General features: G+C 38.9%; 1 protein-coding gene across 3 annotated transcripts in view; it reads left to right on the top strand.

Annotated features, from left to right (window-relative positions):
- The window catches only part of PPP3CA (protein phosphatase 3 catalytic subunit alpha), a 312138-nt gene that overhangs the window by 254468 nt on the left and 44096 nt on the right, over positions 1-13574 (top strand). For all 3 annotated transcript variants that reach the window (XM_045820033.1, XM_045820032.1, XM_045820034.1), the window contains 2 exons: positions 622-699; positions 3610-3704. In XM_045820033.1, coding sequence (XP_045675989.1) covers positions 622-699; positions 3610-3704 — 173 coding nt within the window. The remainder of the gene's footprint in view (positions 1-621; positions 700-3609; positions 3705-13574) is intronic.

The following is a 13574-nucleotide window of genomic DNA, read 5'->3' as shown; positions in this document are numbered from 1 at the left end:
TAAAAGTACAGGGAATAAGAAGCATAAATGGTAGGTACAAAATAGACGGGGAGGTTAAGAATAGTATAGGAAATGGAGAAGCCAAAAATGTTATATGTACAACCCATGGACATGAACTAAGGGGGCAGGAATGCTGGTGTGAGGAGGGGTGCAGGGCAGAGGGGAATAAAGGGGAGAAAAAATGGGACAAGTGTAACAGCATAATCAATAAAATATACTTTAAAAAATAGTGCTGTACTTGAGAAAATTGAGGTTTACATTTTAAATTCCATCCTCATGTTATATTTATGGTTCTGTCCACTTTGTGTTTAAAGGTAGACTTGATAATACCGATTTTTCTCTACAAGTGGACACTTTTCTAGTGTTGTTACATAAGAGTCGGCAATCTTTCCCAATTCATACAGCGCCAGCCCTTTCTCATTATGTAAAAAGTACAGCTGTAGGTGCTTTTTTTCTGCCACAGGGGAAAACCTGTCCTTAGGGAGCCAAGAGGCTTGCTTCATGAATGATGTATGTGTGATTAGGCTGGATCGAATCACACAGGTCTGGGTGTAACAGGTAAATTTGCTTCCTTTGATGATTTCATAACAGATGCTTCTCTTTTCTTTTTGTCTCTGGCAGTTATCCCGCTGTTTGTGAATTCTTACAGCACAATAACTTGTTATCTATACTCCGAGCCCATGAAGCCCAGGATGCAGGGTGAGCAGTTCTGTGGGTTTATGAAAACCATACATTGTCCCTTTGTCACAGCTCCCTCACTGCTTAGGCTATGGAGGTTCCCTTTGCCAGGCTCTTTCCCTGAAGGAATTCAACCTTAAAATTGTCTTCTGATGACAGAGATGGTCAGGGTTCTGGGGACTGAGTGACTATAGATATGTGTGATGTCCCCTTTCGAGTTCTTCCCTTTTTCGCTTGAACAGGTAAAATTGTCAGCTGGCTTTCTTAAACACTGGAAGGGCATCTCCTCCTATTTCAATTGCTGCTCTTATCACTGTCCCCAAAGTGTGTAAATTACCAGTCTTGATTGGCAATGTGAATGAGAATTACACATAAATATTTAACAGATATTATGTGTTGTACTTTTGTTTAAAGAATATCATTCCTGATCCCTGTAGAGTTTTAATGGACCAAAACAGAGACATTTAAATGGTGGGGAAAATTTTATATTCTAACTAATAAATACACAACATGGTTTTGTAATATCTGGTAAACTTTAAAATGTAGACCAATTTTAAGGGTTTAGAAAACTGAGAAATACTAGATATTCACTTTGATGGTGCATTAAATCAGTGTTATGAAGAAATAGGTACAATTAAGTTGAAGGTTGGAAGTCAATTATCCTTCCAGGTAGGCTCCACTGAAAACACTGTTTTCCTTCAAATGCTTAAACTCATCCCTTCATGTTCTGAATTTTCTGAAACAGAGGAACAGTTATTTTATAACCTGTGTGCTAAAATGGGAGTGCAATAACTGCCTTCTAAAGTCAGCCCATGTCTGCGATGATTTTGAATCAAGGCAGATCCTATGTTCCTTTCCAAATTAGCTGTTTTTCTTCTTTTTTTTTTAATTGAATTTATTGAGGTGATTCTGCTTCAGGTATAAACCCATCCAATATTATGTGCCCACTGCTGTCGTTGCCAGTGTTTGGAGTGACCTGTTGGTATGCCCGGCCACATGGATCCTCCACCAGTTGTCTTCACTTCTCCGGCAGTGGTGTCACCGTGCTTTTTCGCTGACTGTCCCAGCTGTGAATTTGAGGCAGATTTATCTTAATCTCTCTGTGAACCTGAAATCATCTGCTTATTTGAAAACATGTTAAGTGCATCAATTAAAATCAACAATTCTTTAAAATGAGCATTTGATTGATTCATTGGGGACAATTGAGATTATGTCATCCATTCTCTTTGTTTTTATTTGTTGTCAAGTAGGTATAGCCAGCCATGGTTTATGAAGTCAAGGTACTAGGATTAAGAGTGTTTCTTTCTCATTCTGTTTTCCCCCAAGAAAACTCAGTCCCCTTAAGCAGAATAAATATTTCTAAAATGTAAACCAAAAGTAATTTTATTTTATTTTTAATAGTTCATTTTTATGGTATTTTTCCATCACCATTTATCCCTCTTACACCCTCCTCTACCTCCACCCACTCCCTCCTCCCAAACCAAAAGTAATTTTAGACTGAAATAAAGAGTAATAAGCATTTATTTGAGCAAAAGGAGCTATAGCCCTGGAGACACAGATTCAGGTAGCAACCTAAATTGTGTTTCACTGAGAAAATGGGGTGGCCTTCTTTTATAGCAAAAGTACCTACCCAGGTTCTCAATTAGGTCTGTTTTATGTAAATGAGGTATCGAAATTGTGTAGTTCGGAATGGATAGGGAAGATCTCAGTCCTTGGTAAAGACAAAATCAGGGTTTCCTTGCAATTGTCAACACAGATGTCATAAACAAGCAAGGCACAGCACGGGAAGCCAAGAGTTCCATCTGAGAATCTTCCCAGTATCTGTGAGAAGTCCCTGTCAGCAAATGACTAGTAGGATCTTATTATTCGTAAAATTTGGGCCCTCAGTTGACCATGGGAAATCCATCTCAGCAGATAAATTCCTTCTCGGTATTCACATCAAATTAATCTTCTCAAAGTCCACAAGAATATTTCAAAAGATTTTTAAGGGGATATTTTCTTCTGGGGAAAATAGTATCCAAGATATTTGTAAAATTATAAATTTTAAAGTGGCCAATCATCTATCTTAAGGTACTATTTGAAGCACATCTAGAACCTGGCTAAGTTAGGCATGTCAGAAATAACTGACACCGAGTACCAGGAATGATAACATTTTGTTATGTGCTATAGAGGAATGTTTCTAAACTGATATTCCTGAAATCTACAACATAGAAGTCATGAAATACATTTTAACCTTGGTGACAAAAGCCAGCCTCCTGGATCTTCTGGTTATTTAAAGACTTGAGTTATATTTTTGTCTTAGTAGAAGAAAAAGAAACTGAATTTTTGCTCTGTTTCCAAAGATCTTGCAGATGTTCTGTTTCATTACTGATTGGTTAAATATCACCGTGCTGAAACAATAATCTTTGGCCTGCAGATACCACAAGAAATTGACAATAAATAAACTCTAAAGTAGAAAGAAACAGTTTCAATTCATAAAATCCATAGATTTAACCAAACTTTATTTGAAAAGCAAATTACTTAGTCTAGGCAAAAAGGGGAAATATAACTGTAACAACACACTAGATAAATAATCAGCCTGCTTATTAGTAGGAAAGATTTATATATTGCTTTGCTTATTTAGTTTTCTTATGTCAAAAATACTGGCAAGCTTGTGAAAAAACTGGTAGGTAGAGAACAAAAAGTAACCTCTGTCTAGACTTAGGAAAAACCTGTTTGGACATTTTACATATGATTGCATGTTTGGCATCTCTGAAGTGAATTGATGCCCTTGTATAACAGACTTTACAGAGGAAATTTTGTTTACTATTATGTAATCAAATTCTCTCTGAACAATAAAACTGAATTTTAATTTTGTATTTCTGAATCGATAATTCCATATCACCATTTTTTCCTGTGAGCCTTGCTTGAACTTGTACTTCCTGTTTTTAGGTATCGCATGTACAGGAAGAGCCAAACAACAGGCTTCCCTTCTCTAATTACGATTTTCTCCGCACCAAATTACTTAGATGTGTACAATAACAAAGGTGAGTTGTTTTAAATCTCTTGTGGACTTCCGTAATATGTGTGATAATTTTTAAGCTTTTTAATTTTAGTTTGGTTTTAGTTAATAGTTTAACCATTTTTCCTTTACTTTTTCATTTATTGTTTGATGCAAATTTTTCATCTCCAGAGATGAAGATTCAGTTGGTCAGAGGTGAGGCCCAGATTGACTTATGTTTTACCTCTTCTCCAGGCCCTTCTAAAGTATAGAGGGGTCAACAGCTATACTGCTCTGGTAAATTATAGGGCTTTAAAAGAAATTATAATTAGCAGTAATCCAAAATCATGTCCCTTAAGAAGGATGTGGATTTAAATAAGAGTAGTGTGATCATGCATGTAAAGAATCAAGAAAAAATAAGCATAAATGATCTATGGCTTGAAATTCATATTCAAATTGTATATTGAGAACCTACCATGAGTCAGATCCTATGCTAGGAAAGTAATTATTCATTTTTTTAATTATATAAAACTTCAAAGTAGATTATCACCAGCTTCCCCACCTCACTCCCTTTTATTATGCAGAGTGAGTGTCTGGGTGCTGGTCTTGCCCAGGGTCACTCAGTTCAGCAGTGATGAGCTGGGCTCCAGCCCAGGTCTTCTGGTTTGGCAGTCTGCACTTCCTCTCTGAAACACCACACCTGTGTGCATGAATGAGACCAGGAAACAAGAGGGTATTATTTACTGACTACAAGGAAGAAAGGAGGGGCAAGGGCCACATGACCCTCTTTCATCAAGGTAATCTCTTCATTCAGAAATGTTGAGAAGTGTCACAGGTATGGCAGAAAGGGTGATAAAATGTGAAAAGCCATTAACTCTAGCTGGCATTGATCTGGATAGTACTCAGGTGGCATGTCTGAGTGTGGCTCTCTGCGATTAAGAAAATGGAGACAGAAAGAGAAGAAGCAATCAAACGTTTGTGAAGTGAGATATAACCCAGGAGAAGCAGAAAAAGGCAGCCTCACTTCTGAACCAGTCAGAACTTCTAGAAGGAGCCATTCCCATGCCTGAGTGAGTTGTGACAGGTGCTTCCTGTCACCAGCTGGAGTCCAGATGCCTGAGGGGGGCCTTAGCCACTTTGATAACTAAGCGTCTGCTCTGTGTCCTCAGCCCTTACGAATAGGTAGTTGTCTTCGTTTTTGTCTCGTACTCCCCATTCCCTGTGGGAAGTAGGCCTCCCTGTTTGCCTGTGCCCTGATTACCTGCTTAGCACTTCCTACCTCCTGCTGCTCAGGGCTGGCCCCTGGCCCCCATACCTTCAGGGCCTGTCAGGGATCCTGCTCCAAAAGGGCAAACTGCATGTTACTACAGTGCTGCCACGTGCCTTCCTGATCCTTGCCTCTCCCTAGACACCTCTGCTGTGTCCTACAGAGAGAGCTTGACTCTCACCTCCTCCCACGTAGCCCAGAGAGTAACTAACCCCTGCTGGACAGAGTGTGCTGCAGCCAAGCAATCTCTTCCTCAGCTGTGTTTATCAGTGACATGCAGTTTCTGTCACAACCATGAATGATGCTGGGGGCGAGAGACAGATGTCCCCCTTTTCTAGTTGCCCAGTTCCTACAACAGAGACGCTACCATAGTACTCTGTGGCAAGAAGCATGCAAAGTAAAAGAGAACATGTTCTCAGCATGCCAAGGGCTTATAAGCCAGGTGACAAAGTAAGACATTTGGGTGATTGAATAAAAATATAAGGCACTATTAGATTAAGTATAAAGTAAGAGAGTCAAATGCTAAGTACATTCGACAAGGGGTAATTCTCTAGAATTGTCAGAAAAGACCTTTTTAAGGTAAAAAATGAACTGTGTACTAACAGAAGGAGTTCATCCACCCCACATTAACAGAGCTAATCACTAGACACTGAGAATTGCAGTGGTGAAAGATTGGCTGTGTTATTGATCAATGGTGCTATCCAGAAGAACAGAAAGCTAATGCTCTAAAGACCTGACCCCTCGATAGTATGGAGGTTACAGATTACAGAGGACACAATCACAATGCTCTGTGATTTGGGGGTTCAGAGTCATGCTGGAAGCTTATTGGTTGGAGGCGAGGAAAGGGTAATAAATCATTTTTTCAGGGCTTGACAGGTCTTTTCTGGGGTCCAGTCTCGGGAATGTGGCCGGTGGGTTGTTCCACCTTAGGGCTCAGGAGCTGAAAATTTGACTGAGGTCAAAATTTTATCTTTAGCCTGCCAGAGGTCCAGACCTTGTGACCACCAGTCAGATCCCAGCTACTGTCCTCAGAGGTTGTTGATTATCCTGGGGAAAGGCTAGTCTCTGAGGGGTATGTGTATATAGAGAGAGATGGGATTTCTAGAGTTTCGATATAAAGCTAAATTTAATCAAAGTCATAAGGACCCTTAGTTTCAGTTCCTTCTCTTTTCCCTCAACACATTAACAAAAAAAATTAACATTTGTTTAGAAAGAGGAAAAATATAAAGCCAAGTCTAGTGTTTTTTAAACTTTTTTTTAAGCAGCAACCATTTTTCCCCAAATTCTCAGTCTTAAAGGCTTTTGTATAAAACCAACAAGATGAATTCCCTTTGACAGAGTGAGGATTCCTTGTCTTGGACCAGAGAGTCCCCTCGTGGTGCCCCAGCGAGTGCAAGACCTCAGGAGATCCCCTTGCCTGTCATGTCCCACTGAGACCCTGTTACTTACCAAAAGTACATAAAATGTGGCCACTGAGGTTTTTATTGTTTTATGTTACTAAAGAAATGGTTTTTTTTCTATTAAACCTGGTGAAGGGAATGCCTAAACAAGTAGTTTTCTTGATGGAGGTCAATGACTAAGTAGCACGTACTATACGTAACAGGTTTTTTAACAACTGAAAAGTCAGTTAAAAAAAAGTAGAAGAAAATTGGGAATTTAGTTCATAAGAATAGACTCAGATCCTATCCTTTCCTTTCTTTCATCATCGTGCTAGGTATTCTAGTTTTGCTTGAGACCAATAGGTATTTACCACATAAGCTGTGCGTTGCTTCTATGGTTCTGATTTAACAAGGTAAGAAATGAAGAAAGGAACCGCCCTCGGTGCATTGCCAGCTGTGCAGTTCTGGAGGTCTCTCACTGTATCCTCTTGCCTTCGGGGTAGGTCGCAGTCTTTCAGAAAGTGGACATTTCATTTTGGGAACTTTTTCATAAAAGAAAAAATTCTCAGGGGAAAAAATAAACTGATAAGAAGAAAGATATATCTTTCAGTTAGAGCATAATTTCAAAAGGCTTTTGTGTGAAGTTTCAGAAACACTTCAAAGCTGCTGTGCTAACACTGTATAGTTTGTGGGAGTGGGACCAGTTCATCACTGTGGGAATGAGGATTACTATATTTGAATAAAATAAACATTAACAGGAGTTTTAATGTTCAGGGCAACAAAACTGGGTTGCAAGCACCTTCAAAACACAGTTAATGGAAAGATAGCAGTGGGAAGTTTGTGAGTCATTTGATTCTTAGATGTAGATGATCATAGAGGCCTCTGAAATTATAACCTAATAGTTACAGTATGGTTTGATTTTTTTTCCCTGTTTTTTTTTTCTTAAGATTTTGTTTATTTTTAGAGAGGGGGAAGGGAGGGAGAAAGGGGGGAGTGAAACATCAGTGCGTGGCTGCCTCTTATGAATGTGTGACCCCCCCCCCACCGCCAACCCCCCCAGCCATTGGGGACCTGGCCCGCAACCCAGCCATTTGCCCTGACCGGGAACGGAACCGGTAACACTTTGGTTTGCAGACCCACACTCAATCCACGAGCTACACCAGCCCGGGCATGATTTGATTTTTAAAGTTTCTGTGAGTTAACTAATAGCCCTCTAGCAAAACGAAGGGATGTGAATAATGGGTGCATTTTGCCATCTTAAAACCAATAATAATTGTGTGATCAGCTTCATGTTTAAATGTCCAATAGCTCTGATTTGTTGCTCATATTTGCTGACAATTTAAAGCCAGCTTCCAGAAGGTTTTGATTGTAAGTGTCCCATCTGTGGGTGTGGCCCACACTAATTCACACAGTTCGCATCCTTCCCACCCATCTCCTTCTCACCCATCTCCCTGTTCCTGACTCCTCACTCTGACAACTCCTGCAAGGTGCCAGGACAGAGGATACAGATTTGAATCGCAGCTCCACCATTAAACAACTAAGTCACCTAATTTTATTGGCATACAGTGACATCTCTGTGAAATGAGAAAAGAAATTGTCAATAATAGGTGAAACTGCCTTGAAAATAATGGTGTGCAGTACTAACATATCATCAATGAATACTGTATATTGCTATTGCTACCAGTTTGGGTCATTTAGGCCCCTGCTGTGGGGACCTGGTCTCCAGGAAGGACCCTTTGGCCTTCTAAGGATTCTTTCTTCATTTGGTGTCACTGAGCCAAAGAGCATTCAGTAGCACAGGCTGTATTCGATAGCCAGAGGATGGAGGAGTGGGAGTCAAAGTCACAGATCAACTTCTCATTCTAGAGAAGTCTAAGGGGACTTTTAAGGGGACAATATATAATGAGGGGGAAGCATACACATTAGTTTTAGGGGAATGAGCTGGTATCTTCCCAGAATTGGGGTCCCACCCCTTTCCTGCCCTTATGTGGTCCACTTAGATGTGTCAGGGCACCCAAGGGTGAGTCAGTTAGCATGCTAATGTGTTATAAACAAGGTATAATAAGATTCAGGGTATAATGGAGTTCAGGGTCTCCTGGAGGTCAGATTCAGTGCCATCTTGGTTCACGCTGGCTGTGGTCAGTTTTGTAATTCTGTCCCTCTTCCATCTTTTGTGTTTCTCCTGTAACTGAAATAGAAAGATAAGTACACGTGGTTTTAAACAGCCTGAGACCTGCAGCCATGGTGACACTCCTATGCCATGTGTCAGTGTGGCGTGTCACAGGAGCTCCTAGCAGAATATTCCTCCCGCTCAGCCTCTGAGTTATCATTTCACTCTATGGGCTGAGCTACCGTTATGACCAGTCTCTCTGCTTCTCTCTGGCTAATTTACTTCAGCCAGATTATTCTGTTCACGGCCCTGAACAGATTTTGACTTTCTCTTTTCCACACCTTGGCCCACACACTTTTTCCATCTGGAGTGCTCGTCTCACTCTTCTCCCCCCGTCCAAACAGGCAGACCCGCCGCAGTCTGTGCTGCCACAGAGACCTCTGATGGTCCTTCCCTGAATGCCTGCAGTACCCATCATTGCCCTTGGGCTTATCATTTAATTTTTTCTATTAGCTTTTCCTACAGTTAGCATTCCTATAAATTCCTAATCAGATTATAACTCATTTGAAGCAGGGGCTTTTTGATACACATGGTAAATCCAAGTAGCATGCTTTAAACATGGTAGGCAGTCAGTACAGGCATTGATGGAAGCATTTGCTTTCTGGAAAGTGATAGCAAGACAGTGCCCCACAGTACTCTATCAGTACTGATTCACAGAGCTTTACCTCACTTGAAATTACTGCCGTAACCAGGGAAGATACCCTTTCCAAACTGGAGTTAAACATTGGCAGAGCAATTTGCACATTTAAATTGTTTTTATCCTGTGAACCTGTAGCCCTGAGGGAAAAGCTATTTCATAATTACCAAAATAGGCCAAACAGAAAATTCAGTAATGAAACATTTCTTCTCCTCTCTCCTTCTTTCCCACCTTCTCTGTCTTAATAATTTGCTACCTGGAAAAGTGACTTTTAACCTGATCCACTCACCAGTGGGTCCCACCTTTATTGAAAACTTGCTGTCTACCCAGCACCATGTTAGGCGCTGGGGGTGTGAAATAAACACGACAGACACGGCCTTTCTGGCTGGGATTTATAATGTGGTATGGGATAGACGTCAAGTAAATAATTCCACCAATAATTACTTAAATATATTTGGGAATACTCCAGTGAAAGAGTAGTATGAAGTGAGGGTAGAAATTAGTGTTTAGGGACAAAAAGAAGTTTAACTGAGGAAGTATCACTTAAGCAATGGTAAAGTAAAATCTTTCAGCATCGAGGAATACAGTGGCAAAGCTGCACTCTGCTTTAAACTGTAGTTTGGCTGAAAACTGTAATGACCCTCCTGGAAAATGTGTTTTAAACCTTGATGTAAATAGTTAAACCCTTTTTTTTCTGTGATATACCTGTGCTTCAAGGAAATCTAAAGTAAGTTGTAGCAGGTTCCTATGCGGTTCCAGTTTGCTGTAGTTCAGAGTTGTCGTGTGGGTTGCTGAGTGGATGGGTGAGCAGACACACAACAGACGTAGAGAAAACACACACCTGGGCTATAACTCAGTTCCAGGAGAAGGTACTGATAGTAAAACTAAGTAATTTAGTAAGTTTATTAAATGAAGTGTATTTTGGATTTTAGAGGAAAATCTAAATGGCAAACAAATTGATTTAGCGATCATAACCAAAGATTAAAAGGACAGCAAAGAAAAAATCAATATAAATAAAGGTAGGTTAAGGAAGAGAGAGGAGGTAGAAAATCAGGTTCCAAGGATGGACAGGAAGAACATTATTTGCTAAAATTCTGAGATACGAATGTCTACCTTTTTTGATAGGGAAAAAATGTATTTTGATGTTTTAGACTTCTAAACTTGGCAACATGATAGAATTACTTACCAAAAGCATTTTAGTCTTATCAAAACCTGACATTTTCAAATATTTTCAAACATCCTCAAATATTTTCTAATCGAAAAGTGGGTGCTTCAGGAAAATACCATTTATAAACAGAAAGATAATTTATTGCTTGACAGGAAGATACCTTTGGAAGGGAGGATTGCATTGCTGGTAGAGTGAACTAAGGTAACAGTCTTCTTGGCAGTCATGATGTAAACATGGAGGAGAAAATGCAGCATGTCTGTGGTCAGCTGGCTTCATAATGATTTTTACACCTAGGAAAATCTACCAAGAAATGGTATGGAGAATAAGAACTTATGAAGGAGCAAAGCAGCAACTATGAATAAAACTCTCAGTCTTTACCTTTTTATTATCAATATGAGGTGGTAGAAAAGAAATGTATGTAGACATGTAAGACTAAAGAGAAGTTAAGATTAGGAAACTTGGATTAGTTTTCAGAGAAATCCCCTCTGAGATGAATGGATAAAATTAATTGTGGAGAGGCATCAGTGGCATCTTATTTCACTGCCTTTTGTATTCAGGACTCTTCCCTATGTGGCAGTGATCTGTAGTTGTAATTTCCTACACCATTGTCACTGTCATCGTTAGCTTGAGTGATATAGCTTGGTATATATTTTTTAAAGTCTTAGGTTGATAATAATATGTTCAGTAAATGTAAATGCAGGGTAGAGCAGAAGTAAATTTCAGTTGTTCATATGGAAAATAATACAATAGTAAACAGTGTTTCACATACTCACAACTATGAATCTACTTTTGCTCCACCCTGTATTGCCATTTAGTTGGGATAGCATGTTATACAAATGTTATTTATTTTGTTCCTATAAATAACACATAACAATAACAATAATAACTAACTATTGAGCACTTAGGATTACCAGACATTACTCTGTGTTTCCATAAATAAGTGCATTTTATCTATCAAAAATTGTATGAATTACATTATAGCCTTAATTTTATTGATGAAAAACTGGGGCACAAAGGGGTCACGTACTTTCCCCAAGGTTCACACAAACTAGTGAGGTGGAAATTATAAAATGGCAAACTATTGAAAATAAGTAGCCCTCCTTTCTTGTCCTAGCTGGTATGGCTCAGTGGATTGAGTGCCAGCCTGCAAACCAAAGCATCATCAGTTTGATTCCCAGTCAGGGCATATGCCTGGGTTATGGGCCAGGTCTCCAGTAGGGGGCACATGAGAGGCAACGACACACTGATGTTTTTCTCTCCCTCTTTCTCCCTCCCTTCCCCTCTTTCTAAAAATAAATAAAATCATTAAAAAATAAGTAGCCTTTCCTTCCTGAGGAATTTGAAACTGAGTTATGGTATTTTACATTGTTCAGGTGCCAAATATTTTATGATTGTATATATTGTGCATATTAATCACATATTTTATTTGATCTTCTTCAAAAATGACAGGACAGGTATTACTATCCCTGTTTTACAAGTTTAGAAGGTAAAGCTCAAATAAGGAGAAATATTTACCCAAGTTCACACAGTTACTGACAGAACCAATATCATTTTTACTTTTATCTATTTTGGAGACACTTTTAGAATTTTAAAACAGAGTTTAGCCTCTGAAGTGACATATTACCTTTGTCCTAAATTCCCTCATGCTCCCCTCAGACTTCTCTTTATATGAGGTTAGTTACATTTTTAGTGTCCTGACAAGTTCTATGTTTCATATTTTTGAATTTTTTTTGCTTTCCTCTTCTTTGCCTGCTTGCTTCTTTCCTTTCTTCCTGTCTTTCTTTGTCTTGTCCTTCCTTTCTCTATTTCCCATCCTTAGATCATCTCCTCACACAACACTGCTGAATGGTAACCATGTGCCAGATATGGTACAAAGCCCTATGAGAGAACGAAAGAAAGATCTATACCTTCTTCATCTCTTCTACCATCTTCCTACCACTTTACCAAAAGTTCTGTATTTCAGTAATGACCTGGTTCAGAATTGACTAACGTACTAATAAGAGAAACATGTAACACATGCACACACAATCATCATATGGGCTCATATTATTTTATAAATATATCTGGCACTGTCTCTTTTATTCATGTAAGATAATATTAACCAAATTTTATGTAGAAAACTTGTAACAAAGTTAAAGAAGGTGTCAGTATTAGTGGTGCTGTGAAGCATAGGTGTACAAGGTAAGGGGATTGGGGTGACGGCTAGATGTAGACATAAAAGAATGATATATGGTAACGCGTGCATCTTGATAAATACGAAGTCAGTAGCTTCAAGGGAATTAGATATGCCTACTGTCTGTGTCCATTAATAAAATAGTTCATGTGGGTTGAAATCCAGTCTTTACATGGAAGTTACTGAGAATAGGTTGTAAGGCTTTATGTTAAGTGCTGAATCATCGAGACATTAAATTTCTTAATAAACCCGTACTGAAGAATATCATTACAACAGAATCACCTGAAAATTGAAGACATAAAATCCATCTTCATAAATGACATGAGCTATAGAGAAAAAGTGAGTTACAAGTGTAGTCCTTATCAAATACCTCCTCATGAGTCCGTAAGTTTTGCTTAACCTACATATCTAATAATCATTTAAAAAGGAATTCTTTTGAAAACATACTTTACCTGGCAATGAGAGGACATTCACAGGGCAGGGATAAACGAAAGGAAACAAGAGTTAAAAGTCAGATTTTGAAATGGAAGGAATCCTAAAGGTTTTGTTCATAGATGATATAATATGTACTATAAAGACTGTGTATGTGTGTAAAAATACGTATATATTCTCACATAATCTTAAGTGAAAGTTTTACCCTAAAAGATCATTTTTAGGAGAAAACATAGATATTCTTTTTAAGAAATGATAGCACCTCTGCCAGAATCAAAGCCAATCCTTGCAATGTACCAACATAACCCTCAGTTCTTGCCAAAATGCATTATGGATACATAGGTCCTGTCTCAAACGTTTACCTATCAAGTGATCATCCCTCCTTCTGTGATGGTAGGTTTTGCCAAAGAACACACTGAGGCTAGTTTCTCTGCTAGGGTATCTTCAGGTCAAAGAATTGAAAAGAAAAAGCATCCTGGGTCTATTAAGCATTTTTTCCTGTTTCTGCGTAGACTATAATGATTTAGGAGTGCCCCCATTTGCTTTCTTCTCATCTGAGTGTATTTTCTGTCCTGGTGCCCCATCTTTTGAAGATGGGAATGGATGGTTAGTTAGAATTAAGGAGATAAAAAATTTTAGTAGAAGGGCAAGAAAAGGAATAAAATTTGTCATTTCAATTCTTTGACTTCT

The sequence above is a fragment of the Phyllostomus hastatus genome, unplaced genomic scaffold (assembly GCF_019186645.2).
Source record: "Phyllostomus hastatus isolate PE091 unplaced genomic scaffold, TTU_PhHast_1.1 phas_scaffold_39, whole genome shotgun sequence".
Lineage (NCBI taxonomy): Eukaryota > Metazoa > Chordata > Mammalia > Chiroptera > Phyllostomidae > Phyllostomus > Phyllostomus hastatus.
This window is presented reverse-complemented; position numbering and strand designations above follow the sequence as displayed.